Source organism: Capra hircus, chromosome 11 (assembly GCF_001704415.2).
Source record: "Capra hircus breed San Clemente chromosome 11, ASM170441v1, whole genome shotgun sequence".
In the NCBI taxonomy this organism is placed as follows: Eukaryota; Metazoa; Chordata; class Mammalia; order Artiodactyla; family Bovidae; genus Capra; species Capra hircus.
The window spans coordinates 78,516,809-78,535,742 of NC_030818.1; the positions used below are offsets into that span (position 1 = coordinate 78,516,809).

The 18,934-nt window shown below is 40.4% G+C and overlaps 1 protein-coding gene across 1 annotated transcript; it reads left to right on the top strand.

Annotated features, from left to right (window-relative positions):
- LAPTM4A (lysosomal protein transmembrane 4 alpha) lies at positions 529–17,252 on the top strand. The gene is made up of 7 exons (XM_005686976.3): positions 529–804; positions 9,890–10,010; positions 13,199–13,275; positions 13,376–13,498; positions 14,331–14,426; positions 15,263–15,361; positions 16,636–17,252. Exons 1-7 carry the CDS (start codon positions 694–696, stop codon positions 16,708–16,710), a joined length of 702 nt encoding a protein of 233 aa, XP_005687033.1. The 5' UTR covers positions 529–693; the 3' UTR covers positions 16,711–17,252.

Here is an 18,934-nt window from a genome sequence, read left to right on the forward strand (position 1 = left end):
TAAAAAGTGCAACTTACGCAGCCAGGAGGGCCCAAGAGCAGGGGTTAGCCCCGCCCACTTCTCCACTGGCAGCGCTCCTGGCCAGCCCAATAATTGAGCTATGACGCAAAGGTCACGTGAGCAGTGGCGGTCCCGTGATGCGTTCGAGCAGTACGTGGCAGATTCACTCAGACAAGTCCTCCCTGCCCGGTTTCTGCCACCTACTCCCATCTAGACTTTTTTTTTTTTTCCCCATTAAATGCCTCTCACCTCCTCGCTTTCACTTTGGGGAGGGTGAACTACCAGACTCCCTCTCCAACTCTAACTACCCTAGGCCCAGTAACCAGCCCTCGCCGTCTAGTAAGAGGAGGGGAATCTATTAGCGCCTAGGCGAGTTGCAGCTCTGATTGGGTGTGAGATCCTGTCAATCTCCAGGCTTTTCCAATCAAAACCCGCTTCCGCCTAGCTTCCCGTTCTTCCATTGGCCTGAGTGCGAGGAAGGCGGAGGAAAAGGGTAAATCGAGCTCTCGCGGGAACAGCGCTTTGCCCTCAGTGCGCAGGTGCAAAGGCTCTTGGCTTGGGGCCCCGGGCAGGGGGCGGTCCTGAAGACGCGTCGTTTGGTTTGGCCTCAGTGACGGCGCTCTCTGTCTTCAACCGCTGGGCGGAAGGCGTTTGTTAGGGGCCCGGCCAAGAAAGAGGCCTTCGAGGTTCCCGATGGTGTCCATGACTTTCAAGCGGAGCCGCAGCGACCGGTTCTACAGTACCCGGTGCTGCGGCTGTTGCCATGTCCGCACCGGGACGATCATCCTGGGGACCTGGTACATGGTAAGGGCGGGCGAGGAGGGAGGGAAGGGGCCATGGTCGGGGGAGGATACGCTGGAGCGGGAAGCGGGAGGGACTCATATTCGAACGGGAGGATCCACTGGGAGGGGATAGGGCGGGAAGGCCTCGGAGACCTTCTTTTAGTGGCCTCTTAACTTTGAAGCGGGGAGACTTGTGTCTGGGAATCGGAGTGGGGGTGGGAGGGACCGGGGAAATTGTTGGGGTTTTTTTTTAGGCGAGAATGAGGAGAAAAGTGGGGTTGGTGAAGGCACAGGCGTTGCGGCCTGGGGTGGAGGGGGGCTGCGGGAGGAGAGAGCTCGACTTTGGTGTGGTCAGTTCTGGAAATGACCAGGCTGCGGGATCATTATGTGTGCTTTCGTGATCCGAAGGAACTGACCCCCACTCCCCCCCCGCCCCACCGTCCGTCAGTGCTTCCTGGGATTTATTTTTTTTTACCCCCTCTAAGGAAAGAATTAGGAGCGCACCTTCCGAGATGCAGCCTAGTTTTAAACATTATTGTTTTACCTGAAGGGAAGGCAAGAGATCCAGTTTAACACAGTTGTCTCTTGTTTCTGAAGCTTATTTGTTACAGTGTGTTTGGGATGTAGGTAGACAGGTCTCTGTTGTGAGTCTGGAAATTCTCTTGGAGGTAATACCTTTTTCCTAACGCAGTAGGTTTTCTCCTGCCCGCTGGTGAGACGCTTTTCACCACAGACCCATGCAGGGTTTTGAGACCTTTGTCTAGAACCTGCTGTGTTTTGGTAACGTGCTAACGTTCCCGGCGGGGGCCAGGATTTGTGTAATTCTGTGTCGTAACCAGGTTGACAGTGTTACTGATTGGTGGTTCACTAATAATGCCTTTGTGATTCCTTAACACCATCTCCACTACTATCCGTTTTCATTGAAGCTCATTTATGATTTGTAAATATGTGATTCCTTTTAGGTAGTCTGGGGTTATGATGACTTCACAGAAGTTTTGAAAAACTACTCATATTGTCGGCTTGGTCATCTTTGCTAATGACTTTGTGATTTAAAAAATTTTTGTTTTGAGAGGTTGTGGTATTAGTGGTAATGCAGTTTCTGATAACTTTGTGAACTGCAAAAAAGGAAGAGCTTTATCATAGATTTTTTTTGTTTTTTTTTTTTGCCTTTCTCTGTGCTCATTTCTTCCGAACCCAGAGTTTCCATCGAAATTATTACTGTTTGGTAAGCAGCAGATGAGAATCATCTTCAGTTAGGCAGATACAGTTTCATGCCCAGGCACAGGGGACCTGAACTCCACCTTATTCCTTATTTACATGTTTTTTTTTTTTTCCATCTTGCTTCATTAATGTACTTGAATTACTTCATTAAAAACAAAACTTGAATGGGTAGGCTTGTTTGTTTTTAAGCTTATTTTAATATTTCCTCTACTTTTATCTTCAGAAACATTGCTATGATTATATCACCTTTCCCCACAAAGACCCTCACCCCTTTTGTATTTTAACTGATTTGTATACTGGACATGCATTATATTTCTAATTTTGTTCTTCATTTTTTTAAAGGACTGGGTCTTATGTTTCTTTTGTTTGTCCTTAGCTCTGCCTTCCCTAAATGAATAATTCAGATCTTTAGGGTCCTCAAGCCTCTTATTCAACCCTCATCCCTGGAAGTTGACCTTCCCTTTTACTTAATTGAAAAAGAGTCCAGCAACCTGGGACTCTTCCATGCAAACTTAATCTTCCTGTTTCTTCTCAGATCCTTCCCTCCATTCACAGAACAAAGGATTTCTAACTCCTCGAAAAGAAAGTAAGCACCATCTCAGTTTCAGCCATCTGAATGTAATTGGCTGTGTTTCTTTCCAAGGCAGGTATTTTTTTTTTTTTTTTGATGCTGTGGACTCAGTTCATAAAAAAGAAAGAAATAGCAAGCAAAAGTAGGAGTTATAAACCATGAAACTCAAAATGCAGAGAGAAGGATTTTAGTAAGGGCATTTATTCTCTCAAAATAGGGAACAGGGAGTTTTACATCTCTTTCCCACTGGAAGGACTTGATGTGAAAACATTTTGCATGGAGCTCCGTTTTTCCATGCTTTAGTCTCATAAAAAGATGCCATAAACTATTCTTTCTTTGCATGAATTTTTCTAGTTCATGGAATATAATATGCTGCTTACATCAGTTCATCTGCTTTAAGAGAGATGTTGCTCACCTACAGTGCAAATGGCTGTGGTGCACATACGAAACTACAGGGATGTGTGTGATTCATCTTTTGTCTTCCTATCAGCTGCTACACAGAGGCTCTCAAGTGTTTTCTTGTCTTGATCGTGGCATCTGCCCTTAAGATACTGATGGCATTGCAATGAAGTTTGGAGCAAAGATCTGAAAGTGCAGTGTCAAGGAACGAGAAGCTAATCAGTAATAACAGATTCAAATTAGGTTAAGGATTGGAAAAGGCCGTTGGTTTTGTTGATTATAGTATTGCTGGTGACATTCAAAACTGTGGCTTCGGGATCCTGGCAACGTAAAGACATAATTTCTGCCTAGCTGGGGAGACAACATTTAAAAACCAAGACCACCAAGACACAAAGAGGACTTGTCCAAACAGAGCACTTTTTTTTTTTGTTCCCCAGAAGCTTCTTTACTAAGAGAAATGATATGGGAGTGAGTGAGATCCAAGTACCTTTACTCTTCTTCCTGTATTCCAGGTGGGAGAATATTTATGATTCTCCTTGAGGTTGCCCTGTGCTGTTTAGAACCTGGGGGTGCAGTCCTCAAGCTCCTGCTGGTTGCAGATGCTGTGGCAATAACTTTCTATTGGATACAGTGTCACTGCTTTCTAGCATCTGCTGCTGCTGAGGTCATGTTAGGTGATTGCACACTGTGTGCCAAAGGGTAAATTATATGGTAGTAAATAGTGCAGAAGACACTGAGAAGCCAGTCAGTTACTATATGTACCAGCCCTGAAGTGCTAGCCTTTGGCATTTAGATTTAAAGAAGCATGTCTGGCTTAATACCTAGTTTAAATAATAGGGAATTTCAGAATGAGTTCCAGATTAAAGTCTGACATTCATAAATTGTTTTTTCTATCATTTAGTGAAAAATTTGAAGCCAGATGATTTTTAAACATTTTCTTAGGTTGGAAAAGGCCATTGGTTTTGTTGATTATAGTATTGTTGGTGATGTTCAAAAGTGTGGCTTTGGGATCCTGGCAATCTAAGGAGATAGAAGTTCAGATGTTTATTGAATGGTTGAAAATGAGCTTTAAAGTCTACAGCAGCAGTGTCCTCCTTCATGGTTGATGGTGTACTACAAGAAGGCATTTAGAGCACTGGTTAAAACTGTAGGTCTTGGAAAGGTGTAATAATATATGGCTAATTTTTTATGAATGTCTTCACCATAAACAGTCTAAAAGTGAGGTAGCTAGGGAAGAAGTGAAGACAGGCTCCTCAAGCTGTATTCCTTCCCAGTCCTCACTCCTGACTCCTTTAAATCAGTATGGCTTATTTATATTTCAGAGTTAGTATGTTTCCCTAAACACTTTTTAAAAACTTCATTGACAGAAATCTCAAATATACAAAAATAGTGAAATAGTATAAAAGCCTTTCTGTTACTTATACAACTTCAACTACTAACAGCCATTTTGCCAATTCCAGTTAGTTTTGTAATTGTTCGGTTTTCTTGGCGAATCTTCCTTGCTTCCCAGCCAGAAGAAGCTGGTTTCCTCACTGTTTATTTGGAAGAATTACTGCATACCTCTTGTGTGTACTTATTAAAAATACTAATTACACATTTGAATTTTTCTCCCTACAACATGATATCCTCTTTGAGGGAGAAAGATGCTATGCCTTTCTCTATAAAATATGTGTGTAATAGTAACTTATTACAGCGTTTGAAGTATTCATTAGACTATTGTTAAATGAATTGTCTCCAAAAATAGTAGGAATATCTCATTTGTAACTGCACAAAAGGGTAAACAACTGTATATGTACATTTAACTACATATACATTTAACAGCGGTTTTAAAGACAGTTTTGGTCTTTATCTGATGACAGCTGTCTGCTGACTTGCCTGAGACCCTTATCAAGATGCCCTAAGACATTGTTCTAATTATAGTCTGAGCAGAAGTTGGGTTGTGGCAGAATATGCTATGGGAAAACTAAAGAATAAGGATTAAAAAAAAATAAATGAAAACCAGTCCTCAGGAATCTTCTAGGATGGGTGTGGCTATGAAATGAGAAGCAAAGAGGAATTACTCTCCTGAGGCTGAGTGAGTGCTTCCAAGGATCTGATCCTGTTCCTTTGAAACAACTGAAATGTGACACGTCTGTTCTTTGTTATTGTTTGTTTACTTATGTGAAGTGTGCAAAAGGCTTATAACGCAAACCATACTGTTTATCCCAGTAAATGCAGTACCCCTTCTGCATGGATGTGTCCATTGCCCAGGCTGTTGACATATGTGCATATTTGCTGCATTCTGTACCTCCCGTGTGACTAGCTTTAGAAGTCAATCATTATTTTAATTACATTTTTGCTAATTTTCTTTCCTGAATGCAGTAAAAGGGAAAAATGAATCAGGAATAAATATGCTGGAGTTGTTTGTATGTAGTTGCTTTCTTCAGATTTTGTATTACAAGATCACAAAGTTAATCTTATGTATGTTTGAAAAGTTCTGCATGGAACTTAGAAATACCAATGGTAATCAAAAGTAAATAGAATGGAGTCTGTGAGCATAGGATAGGTGCTCAGGGGCGAAGATAAGATCACAGGATGAGTTTTCCAGATGAGTGCTTTAAAATGTTACATTGAGGTGCTAATGAAATACAATTAATCAGTGAAGAGTTGAAAAATCATTTGAGCTTGTAATGAAATAGTGCTGAAATTTATCATTTCCTTGCTTCTTTTGATTAGACCTGTGATTTATTTTGTTTAATATTCAGAGAATGACTCACAATGAAAAGAATCTTGAAGTGTCACTAATACTAGAAGATAATAGTGGGTGAGTCTATGACTTACCCAGAAAGAGAAGAAAAGATTTTTATAAATCCTACATGTGATGCAAATATTTAAGAAAGGAAAAATCAACTCCTGAATATTTTTTGATGTGTCATTTCCTTCATGTAGTAATTGAGTTTGCATGTTATTTTTCACATAAATATTTTTCTTTCCTGTACAGAGCTTTTAAACTATGACAGTATTGTGCTTAGTAAAGAAGGGTTTGCTGAATTGATTTTGAACTGATTTCCATGCACAGAGTATACAGTGTCTTAGTAGAGATATCTGTTCAATAGTTAATTCACCTAATTGTATTAGCTCATAAACCACCTACCCTCTCCCAAAACCCCACTGCAATAAAAATGGGCAGTTAAAATATCCACCATCAACTGGGGAGTCACCTTGAAAATATGAATTGTCTCTTATAAGATCTTTCAAGTTTTGAAGGACGAAATACCTTGCTTTTGAGCAGTGCAAGGAAAAGGCATGTATTTAGAGAGTAACAAACATTTTGTAGCCTTAGATAATGGTTTATTTTGGAAAGATCTCAAAACAAGAGTTGCTTAGGAATGGTTATAAGTGATCCTGTAGTAGTAAGAAGGAAGATGTTTTTAAAAGAACCAGAGTGTGTCCTAGCTCTATCCTGTTAGCACCTCAGTGAGCTTAACACATGATATTTCACTTTGCTGAACCTTAGTTTAACCATCAGCAAATGAGCATAAGTCATACTTTCTTCACAAGGTTGTTGTGAAGAATAAAGTCAAATAATATATGTAAATTTATTTGATTTATAGTGTATCTTTAGAAATCTCAATTGATTCCGAATTAGGTATTGTAACGTTTATCTTATTTAAAAAACTTGGGCTGCTTGTCTTCTAAAATGTGAAATGCCTTTAGGTGATAAACTTATTTATCATTCAGGGTGGATAGGAGAGAGCTCCATGAGAGAGATTGTTTAAAACACTATTGATAAAGAAGCTCAGATGTCCCTTGAAAGTATCCCATGGTCACAAAGGGAAGGAAGGCAGATGCTGTGGACTTTAGATAGGGAAGCCTATTCCAGTTTTTAAATCATTAGCAGGGTTGTTTTGAGCACTTAAAGGAAGTGGTGCCTCTTGGGATAATTGTGGAATTCACTAACAACTAGAGGCATAAAGAATTTCCTTTTAGAATTGGAGTTACACGCTGGTAGACTAGGAAAATTTACCAGGTACTGGTGATGGGATTTCAGCAAGATGTTTGACAAAGTCTCTAGATGTTACTTTGGACCAGATAAAGACTTTATTGAAAACCCGGATAATCACGATGGTGTGATCACTCATCTAGAGCCAGACATCTTGGAGTGTGAAGTCAAGTGGGCCTTAGAAAGCATCACTACGAACAAAGCTAGTGGAGGTGATGGAATTCCAGTAGAGCTATTTCAAATCCTGAAAGATGATGCTGTGAAAGTGCTGCACTCCATATGCCAGCAAATTTGAAAAACTCAGCAGTGGCCACAAGACTGGAAAAGGTCAGTTTTCATTCCAATCCCAAAGAAAGGCAATGCCAAAGAATGCTCAAACGACTGCACAGTTGCAGTCATCTCACACGCTAGTAAAGTAATGCTCAAAATTCTCCAAGCCAGGCTTCAGGAATATATGAACTGTGAACTTCCTGATGTTCAAGCTGGCTTTAGAAAAGGCAGAGGAACCAGAGATCAAATTGCCAACATCCGCTGGATCATGGAAAAAGCAAGAGAGTTCCAGAAAAACATCTATTTCTGCTTTATTGACTATGCCAAAGCCTTTGACTGTGTGGATGACAATAAACTGTGGAAAATTCTGAAAGAGATGGGAATACCAGACCACCTGACCTGCCTCTTGAGAAATGTGTATGCAGGTCAGGAAGCAACAGTTAGAACTGGACATGGAACAACAGACTGGTTCCCAATAGGAAAAGGAGTACGTCAAGGCTGTATATTGTCACCCTGCTTATTTAACTTCTATGCAGAGTACATCATGAGAAACGCTGGACTGGAAGAAACACAAGCTGAAATCAAGATTGCCGGGAGAAATGTCAATAACTTCAGATATGCAGATGACACCACCCTTATGGCAGAAAGTGAAGAGGAGCTAAAAAGCCTCTTGATGAAAGTGAAAGAGGAGAGTGAAAAAGTTGGCTTAAAGCTCAACATTCAGAAAACGAAGATCATGGCATCTGGTCCCATCACTTCATGGGAAATAGATGGGGAAACAGTAGAAACAGTGTCAGACTTTATTTTTGGGGGCTCCAAAATCACTGCAGATGGTGACTGCAGCCATGAAATTAAAAGATGCTTGCTCCTTGGCAGAAAAGTTATGACCAACCTAGATAGTATATTCTAAAGCAGAGACATTACTTTGCTGACTAAGGTCCGTCTAGTCAAGGCTATGGTTTTTCCTGTGGTCATGTATGGATGTGAGAGTTGGACTGTGAAGAAGGCTGAGCGCCAAAGAATTGATGCGTTTGAACTGTGGTGTTGGAGAAGACTCTTGAGAGTCCCTTGGACTGCAGGGAGATCCAACCAGTCCATTCTGAAGGAGATCAACCCTGGGATTTCTTTGGAAGGAATGATGCTAAAGCTGAAGCTCCAGTACTTTGGCCACCTCATGCGAAGAGTTGACTCATTGGAAAAGACTCTGATGCTGGGAGGGATTGGGGGCAGGAGGAAAAGGGGACGACAGAGGATGAGATGGTTGGATGGCATTACGGACTCAATGGACGTGAGTCTGAGTGAACTCCGGGAGTTGGTGATGGACAGGGAGGCCTGGCGTGCTGTGATTCATGGGGTCGCAAATTGTCGGACATGACTGAGCGACTGAACTGAACTGAACTGAACTGAGCAAAGTTGGCTTAAAACTCAACATTCAGTAAAATAAGACCATGGCATCCAGTCCCATCTCTTCATGGCAAATAGATGGGGAACATTGGAAACAGTGAGAGGCTTTATTTTGGGGGGCTCCAAAATCACTGCAGATGGTGACTGCAGTCATGAAACTAAAAGATGCTTGCTCCTTGGAAGAAAGCTCTGACCAACCTAGTAGACAGCATATTAAAAAGCAGGGACATTACTTTGCTGACAAAGGTCCATCTAGTCAAAGCTATGGTTTTTCCAGTAGTCATGTATGGATGTAAGAGTTGGAGAATAAAGAAAGCTGAGCGCCAAAGAATTGATGTTTTTGAACTGTGGTGTTGGAGAAGAGTCTTGAGAGTCCCTTGGACTGCAGGGAGATCCAATCAGTCCATTATTGAGGAGATCAGCCCTGGGTATTCATTGGAAGGACTGATGCTGAAGCTGAAACTCCCAGTACTTTGGCCACCTGATTCGAAGAACTGACTCACTGGCAAAGACCTGATGCTGGGAAAGATTGAAGGCAGGAGGGGAAGGGGAGGACAGATGATGAGATGGTTGGATGGCATCACTGACTCGATAGATGTGACTTTGAGCAAGCTTCGGGATTTTGTGATGGACAGGGAGGCCTGGCGTGCTGCAGTCCATGGGGTTGCAAAGAGTTGGACATGATTGAGCGACTAAACTGAACTGAGGTGTTAGAGGAGCACTTATTCAGAAGGGATAACAAAATTAAGACCAGGAGGCGGAAGTTAAGTGATGTAGTCAAAGTCTTTTTAAGCATTTGAGTGTAGCTCAAGAGGAAATAATTCCTTACTACTGTACAGCAGATACTGTGGAGAGGCCTTAGACTTACCTGATGGATCATTACATACCTAGACATGGAAATTATATTTATCTGATAGATCAGCTGCTTCAAATCCAGAAATTCTGAGATAGGAGTATGAATAAATACGTGACTCAAATGAGCAATTTGTGATCTCTCATTTTTCATTGTTGTGCCTTTTTATTCTGTTTTATTAATATAGCATCCGTCCAGCATCTTTTCTATGAAATGATTAAGTTTATACTTTATGAAATACTTAACATATTCTTAAAGTCATATTGTGTATTTTATCTCACAGGTAGTCCCATTTTGTGTCTTTATTACCTCAGGGAAGATGATAGTTAAATAGAAGACGTCTAAAGATTGTGTTGGGGACTGCTTCCTGATTAATAATATAGTTGATAAAATGTTATCTTTCATAGGTGGTCAACCTGTTGATGGCAATTCTGCTGACTGTGGAGGTAACACACCCAAACTCAATGCCAGCTGTCAACATTCAGTATGAAGTCATTGGCAATTACTATTCGTCTGAGAGAATGGCTGGTATGTTTTTAGTTGAAACTTTCGCCTGCTAATCACACACACGCACGCACGCACGCACACACACACGTGTTAGGTAGAGGATTGATTGTTGTTATACTTGCTGAGGCACAAATGTGTTTGTAGGCTTTTCAAAAACACTCAGAATTAAAGTTGAGCATTTGTAGCCAGAAGATCAAGTGGACTGCTAGGAGATTTCTGAGAAATGTGCATTGTCTGCATTGAAATACTGTGGAAAGAGGAGGAGAGAAGAGATTAGAAGACTGAGTCTTTGAGGGTCAGCTGGTAAGTGTAGTAGAGGAGTTTTGCTTGTGGAACAGAATCCTACAGTAAAATATAGAATACGAATTATTTGAATATTTGGTGGTACCTTTTGCTCAGGGTCTCAATTCTTAATATATTTTTATTGTTTAGATGAAGAGTTGACATTGGACTTTAGAGTATTCCTAGAACATTCATGGAAATTACTTTTTTAAAATTATTTACTCCCAATAGTATTTTTATTATTTATCTTTCTCTAAAGTGCAAGTTTAATTTTATGTTAAAAATCATGTTAAAAATTTAATATTTGAGTAGAAAATTATGCTGCAGACTTTTTAGTGTGAACAGTTTCTTCAGAAAAATGTTCTCAGTTCACATGTGTTTTATATTTATAATATTACAGGATCTTAATTTTATTTTTAGATTAGCTTTTGTCATAAACTGCACATTTTTACATTATGATCTTCTCTGGTCCGTTAATGAAGTGGCTTTTTTTTTTTTAATGGTTATTCAAATGATTATTGTCCTCAGGCCTAACCTATTTCTTACAGCAGGTAGAGTTTTGTGGCCATCCATAATACATTACAGTATGATGACACTAACAGTTGTTCATATTGTGTTCTTTAAAGTGTTTTTGTTCTGTTTTTACATGAGTATCCTAGTTTTACTTTCAAACATATATAATCTTTTAATTTTGTTGTCAAATTGATAACAGAAATACCAAGAATATATGGAAACATTCCTTTTGGCGTTTGGTTTTTTTTTTCTGAATAAATCTGTTTTTAATTAAAAACCAGAATAGAACAATAAACGTTAGCTTCTGATAATGATATTTTTTTTGGCATTTATAAACTTTAACTCCAGGCTGTAAAATTTTACTGAATCTGCTAATGTCAGCATTTTCCTTTGTCATGTATATTGCTCTTAAAATTGAGTTGTAGAAAAGATTTATGGTTACTGAGATTCTCGTAGGTCTGTGCAACTGGCTCTTTAGTCACAAGTTTATTGTGTGTTGGCTGACTTGTCACTGCTGCAGAGAAAATCACATTATTCATTATATTTTTGTTGATCATATTCTACTGAAGCCCTCAGTTCAGTTCAGTCACTCAGTCATGTCCGACTCTATGCGACCCCATGGACTGCAGCACGCCAGGCTTCCCTGTTTTCCCTGTCCATCACCAACTCCCGGAGCTTACTCAAACTCATGTCCATCAAGTTGGTGATGCCATCCAACCATCTCATCCTCTGTTGTCCCCTTCTCCCGCCTTCAGTCTTTCCCAACATCAGGGTCTTTCAGATGAGTCAGTTCTTCATATCTAGTGGCCAGAGTATTGGAGTTTCAGCTTTAGCATCAGTCCTTCCAATGAATGTAAGCAAATATAAAAATACATTGTTCTCGGTAATCCAGTAGTTGGTATTTCTTGGAAGGTAAAATTTGACCTTCCACAGACCTGGTGTTGCAAAGGTAAGTTAATTTCTGATTACTGGCCTGATAACTAATTTTTTAAAAATGAAGTTTGTGATTAATTATTTTTAACCAGCCAAACAGGCTGTAACACTCAGTTTATACTAAGTAACTTCCACAGCATATGCAAGCTGTTTTTCAAATAGGAATTTATCATTACTTATACTTAGCTGGGAGATGGGTAAATACTTGGGACCTCCCAGAGGAGGTTCTGAATATGGTGCAAATCTGAGGTTCTTCTCTGGGCATTGAGCCCCTCATGTTTTGCTTGCTTTATTGATTCACACCTCCTGGAGTATCCCTTGTTCCAGGCATTAAATGTGTTTTGCACCCACCACCCCATCTCTCCTCTGTTTTGCTATTTGTTGCTCCAGTGGAAGACCTTGAGCTTCACTTTAATTATTTCAGTATTTCACGAAGTCTAAATCAACTTGTAGTCTTCCAGTAATGGGTTTTTGAAAGCTAGTTGTTTGAATTACACATTTTGCTTTCAAGTTTTTTTATATCTGGATTCTTCCCTTTGAGAGCCATTGTGTGGTGCCGCAGGGAAGTTCTTTAAGTCTTTAACGTTTAGTTGTCCTGTATCCTCTAGGAAAATTTAGAGAGAGCTCTTCTTAGTTCAGTGCCAGCTACTGATACTGTTTGTACTGCCAAGTGACAAAGTGATACATAACACTTATCCAGTGTGTGAACACTGAGCAGGTAGTCTAATTATTCATCGTTATTAGTGCCTTTCAGGTTCTTGATATTTAGCCAGAGCCAGAGAATCAGCTTTAGACTCTTACAGTGCTAAGAAGCTTGCATCAGGTCAAGTGTGGGTGCTTTTTGGTTTGTTTTGTTTGAGATCACATGAGCACTTTGTGAAAAAGTTTAGTGGACATGGATTAATGTAGAGAAAGGCAGCAACCCGAGGGCGGATTGAGGAACAGAGGAGAAAATAGACCTGGATGTAGCAGAGAAGGCACGGTGACGGGATTCGGTGCAGGGAGTTTGGGTGTTGAGGTGGGAAAGGGACATTGAGGGAGAACTTTGACTTTGAGGTGATTTATTTTATCTTAAGCAAGGGGGGGGCGTCTGTACAACTCCGTGTTTAAACAAATACCAGCCTTTTGCTCCAGTTGAACCCTGCTTATCTCACAAGACTCAACTTGTGTTATTTCATTTATATTTTTTCCCTGATGCTAAAGGCAAAACGAATTGTTTTTTGCTTCAGTTGTAGCACTTGCCGCATTGCATTGTAATTATGTTTGCCCATATTCAAAACTTAGACCCTGGGCAGAGATCTGTCTCTGGCAGAGTACCAGGTTCACGTGCTGTCCGAAATAAGTGACCCTGAGTCGTAGCAGTTTAACAAATAAAGAGCAAAGGCGTGAATTTCTTAAGCTTCATTTCTTAATGACATTTTGTCAAAACTGCTTTTTGTTATATAAGTAGCTTAATTAGATTTTTGCTTCTGTTTTCATAGATAATGCCTGTGTTCTTTTTGCCGTCTCTGTTCTTATGTTTATAATCAGTTCAATGCTGGTATACGGAGCAATTTCTGTAAGTATTCTATACTTTTCTCCTGGAGTTTTGACTTTACTGCATGGCACTTAATCATTCTGTATATGTGATGTGATGTTGTGGTTATTTTTCCCTTCAGTATCAAGTGGGTTGGCTGATTCCGTTCTTCTGTTACCGGCTTTTTGACTTTGTTCTCAGCTGCCTGGTTGCTATCAGTTCTCTGACTTATTTGCCAAGAATCAAGGAATATCTGGATCAGTTAGTAAGTGTGTATGCTAATAAAACTTAAAAAAAATTTTTCATTTGTTGAAAATCAAAGTCAGCTTTTGGGTACTATTTCTATTTAATCTACTATGTTTTATTTTTTTTTTAAGTGTTTTAAAGTAGTTAGCATTACTACTGTTACTGACCATATTGAAACCAAAAAGATGAAAATAGAGTATCTTCTTACACCATGTGGATAATTAAATATTAAAAGTCCCTAAAGATGGGTATCATAGAACTTCAGGAGTAGTTCAACTTTTGAGTGTATGAAAAGTAAATAAATAATTGGACTGTGTTTGGCAGTTATTGGAGTTGTGCTCATTGGTACTGTCAAAGAGAGTACCTTCTGTCTTTGCAGGCATCTGTAGCAAATATGTGAGTGCTTCCTATATTCTTCACTCTGTTCTAGGCAAACTGTTGATGTATGGTGTATAAACATAACATCCTTCTCTTCAAGGAGCAAACCATGTATTTGGGGAATCAAGACATGAAGATCTTATTTGTAATAATAAACTAGGGCTGTCTCATGACAGCAGGAAGTGAGCAAAGGTTAATGCTATGGGATGGAGGGGTAGGGAACACTGTGGCCTGAAATAAGGTCTGGTGGATGGAGGTGTAGGATCCAGATAAACGAAAATTAATTTCAAAAATGCATCTTTTAGGTATTTTATTGAAACCTGCTTTAGAGAGTCCATCTTGCATACTGCAAACTTACTGCTTTTTCATTCAAAAAAACATTTATTGATTGCTTCCTATGTGCAAGGCACTCTCCTTGAGGGCTCTAAAACTCCCTTCTGCTCTGCCTATTTGTCCCTGCCTTTTTTTTATAGCCTGATTTTCCCTATAAAGATGACCTCTTGGCATTGGACTCCAGCTGCCTCCTGTTCATTGTTCTTGTGTTCTTTGCCTTGTTCATCATTTTTAAGGTGAGTTGCTGACTTAAGTATTTGGTGGGGAAGGGGGGCCATTTGGGCTGTGAGAGTGTCCTTCCAGACCTTCTTGTTGCTGTGTCTCCTCACAGCTCTCCTTATTCTAATGTGATAGAGAGAGCTCCCAGGGAATATCTCCTGTTCTTTTCAGGCAGTGGTTGGAGATAACCAGGATTCTTCTTGTCTAGGAACATCATGTTTTTGGACATGGTTCATGGTTGGGATTGAAAAATCTGTTAAAATTCCCAAAGTTCAGAAATAGAATTCCTTCTGCAACATAGTGGTTGTCACACGTGAAATGGAATCCCAGACTTGGGTTTCTCTGTAAAAGCTTGTGACATTTAAGTGAGGGCACATAGGGAAAGCTCCTGGCCTGTACTTGGTCCAAGTGGATGCTGGTTCCCTTCTCTGTGGAGAAAATGTGGGGAGAGCATTATAAGACTCCTTAATTTTACAGCAGGTAAATTTAAATTAAAATTAAATTTATAAATTAAAAAATAAATAAAGTTAGTTGCTCAGTTGTGTCTGACTCTGTTCAACCCTATGGACTATAGCCCACCAGGCTCCTCTGTCCATGGAGTTTTTCAGACAAGAATACTGGAGTGGGTTGCCATTTCCTTCTCCAGGGGATCGTCCCAACCCAGGGACTGAGCCTGCATCTTATATCTTCTGCACTGGCGGGCGAGTTCTATACCAGTAGAGCCACCTGGGGAGCCCTGAAAGAAGGAAAAGGCAACCGCTGCCAGTGGCTTCACGGTGCAGCCACATTAAAACTATAATTTTAAATACAGTTGAGTTTCGAGTATATGTAAATTTTGTTTGTATTCCTTTAGGCTTATCTGATTAATTGTGTTTGGAACTGCTATAAATACATCAACAACAGAAACATGCCAGAGATTGCTGTGTACCCAGCCTTTGAGGCACCTCCACAGGTGAATGATCTTTTATGATATTAAAGCTTCACTAGCCATTATTGAGAATTCCCAAAAGAACCTGAACCTTGACTTCCTCTTCAATGCCATAACTATGGTTTAGGGCACGAGTAGCTTAAATCTACAAGTTTCAGCATTTCCCAGTTGGAATCCTGGGTATGTGGGCTGGAGACACTCTGTACTGCTCATCTCATTCCATCTGGCCAGTGGTTTTGACTCATGATCAGTCTCCAATTGTTGCATTTTGAGGGGGAGACCAGTCAGCGAACAGCCGTATGAGCGATGCCAGGCTCTTGGCTTCTGGAACTTCTGAGGGTAGGATACCATCAGCTGAAGCTTGTGGTGTTTTCCAAAAACATTCATAGGATCCAAAGGGGAAGCTGACTTTCCTGTAGGGAGAAGAATGCAGTAGGTTCCATGAGTCTGTTGGGAGGCCTCCTTCTCAGACCTTCTAGTTGCTGCTGTACTGTCTTCCAGGCTTCCAGCATGTAGAGTATATATGGCCCATGTAGTGTCAGCCTGTCACGTTGGAGTCACTTAGCTTAAAAACGCCACTCTTTACCTAGGTATGCCCTTCACCTTAGAGCAGGCAATAGAAGTGCTTAATGCTTTGACTACAGATTCTGATAAAATACAACCTCATACTGGAGGGTTCCTGTAGCAGGGTTCAGCGGGCCCTTCGCTGAGATCCTCCATTCCTGAGGTGACTTGGCCTGGCTGCTTTATCAGTCACAGTGGAGCAAGGGGAGGGCAGTACATACTGCCTGTCAGGGTATCCTGGTGGCCTCAGGGTCTGTTCAGAAGCAAAATTGTCTCTGCCTTCCCTTCTTACCTTCCTCTTCTGTTACCTCTCTAGTGATCTTGGATCAGACATATCATATCCCCTGCATGTAAAGCTCCAGGTTATTAGTTATCTCTACTCCCAAGAACTATAGTTGACCCTTGGACACCATGGCTTTTAACTAGAGAGTCCACTAACATGTAGATGTTTCTCAGTAGTAAATACTACAATACTACCCAGTCTGCATTTAGTCCATAGATGTGGAACCACAGATACAGAGGGCTGACTGTGCAATGTTGGCACCCCTAACGTTCTCATTACTCAAGGGTCAGGTATCCTGAAGAGTCAGGTGTACTTAGCTAACAGTTTCTTTAGCTCTCCTCTGTGGGTTGGTATACCCCTATTTAAGGTATTAAATCTGAAAACTGAATTATTAAGATAGAAATTTAAAGGAGAATTAAGTCCAATATAATTTTTTCTTGTCTCTCTTCAGTATGTTTTGCCAACCTATGAAATGGCAGTGAAGATGCCTGAGAAAGAACCACCACCTCCTTACATACCTGCCTGAAGAAATTCTGCCTTTTTTCAATAAACCCTATACCAGCTTTTTGTCTTGTTCATTTTACAGAATGCTGCAACACAGGGCTCGATACAAAGTACATTTTCCTTTGTTTAAGCATTTATTTTCAAACACTAACAAGCTTTTTGGATACCTATTAAAAGTCAGATTTTGTTGTTGTTGTTAAGTATGTTACATTTTAGTAGTTTTTGAAGACAATCTAGGTTAAGCAAGAGCAAAGTGCCATTGTTTGCCTTTGATTGGGGGTGGGTGGGAAAGGGGCATTCTCTACACATATTCTTTTTTAACTTTGCACTTTCTTTATATAATAGTTTGCATTTTGGTTATTTGCTGCCCTGGATACATTCAGGAAGAATGAATTAAATATTCAGGGTGAATGAGTCCAGTTTAAGATCTGAAGTTTTCAGCTATAAAAATACAAAAAATATATAACATTTTAACTTGACTGTGGAAGATGATGGTTGCATGTTTCTAATTTGTATGTGTTTCCATCTTTGAGATACGATGCTTTAATAAATCTCTTAAATATTTATTGTTGTTTTTAATCTATTACCCTTTTTTTGTTAAAACCCAACATTTTCCATTATAAGCAACTCAGACTGCCACAGATTTTTGGCACTTTGAGAACAGCCATAGCCAAGCTTGGTGGACCCAACCTGGCATTGTTTTTCTCCTTGGAATGGGAATGGTGGACCATTATGGCCTGTGATCACTACTTCATTCAAGGCACATTTGTCTTTTTGGGAAAGGACAGGCCTTAGATTTTATGTAGAGAACAGTCATAATATTAATCCTAATTATTACCCCCAGGAAGGGAAAAACTATTAAGGGGTCATTTTCCAGTAGAGGGAAATCTGTTGTTACCTGATGTTAAATATCCTAGTAAATAGGCTAAAACTATTTGCCTTTAAAAGTTAATTTTTTCCCCCTCTGCTAGTGTTAGAGAAAAATTTTAGTAGGTTACTTCGTATGTTTGATTCTAAAAATCAGGTAGAGATAACACTGAAAGATAAATGTTTAGCCCAGTTTTTTAAAATACGGAGCAACTTTGGGACTTACTTGGTAGTCCAGAGGATAAGACTCTTGAGCTCAGTGCAGGGTGTCCAGGTTTGATCCATGGGAATCAAGGTCCTGGGAAACTAGGTCCTGCATGCAAGCTACAAGTAAGGATCTCATTGTGAGTAGTTCATACATTTCATCATTTTGACCCCTAAGTTTGACACTCCCTTCTCGTTCCCATAAGAATGTCTCATGAGATACTGATGCCCTCCTAATTGACAGTTCTATTATCCTAACTCCAGTTTTTGTTTTTTATCATTGAACGTTATCAACTACCCAACCTTCAAAGTCTGCCTTCTGTTTGGCCTTCAAAATACTAAGGTTTGTCTTGTCTTTTTAAAATGTTTTCAGTTTCCTTCTCTAGCTTTCTACATCTGCGTTCCTCCATGCCACTATTGTGGTTTTTGGCCATCTTGCTTCACTTTTTCAGTTTATCACTGTGAATACAGCTGCAAAAGCTCTGTAAAGTTTCAAGTGTTTACAAGGTCTGTGAATTGAGTCCTGTGAGATCTTTGTTCCAAAGACTGAGCTCACCAGAATATACATCCTCTGTGCATTGTAAACACATTTGCTGTAATGAAAGAGCATGGACTGTAGCATACCAGGTTCCTCTGCCCATGGAATTCTCTAGGCACTCCACTGGAGAGGATAGTCATTCCCTTCTCCAGGGGTCTTCCCAACCCAGAGACTGAACCCTGGTCTCCCACATTGCAGGCAGATTCTTTACCATCTGAAAGAAAAACCCAGGGAAGCCCATAAAAGATTTAGTACATGGAAAATTCTGTGAATTGGCCATTCTCTGCTGCTGCTGCTGCTAAGTCGCTTCAGTCGTGTCTGACTCTGTGCGGACCCCATAGACAGCAGCCCACCAGGTTCCCCCATCCCTGGGATTCTCCAGGCAAGAACACTGGAGGGGGTTGCCAATTCCTTCTCCAATGCATGAAAGTGAAGTCGCTCAGTCATGTCCGACTCTTAGCGACCCCATGGACTTCAGCCTACCAGGCTCCTCTGTCCGTTCGATTTTCCGGGTAAGAGTACTGGAGTGGGTTGACATGGCCTCCCATTCTCTGATCATCTGACAAATGAAATTCCAGTGAACTGGCTTTGGAGAATGACTTGTTGAATTGGCCTGCCTCCTTTCCTGGAGTACTTA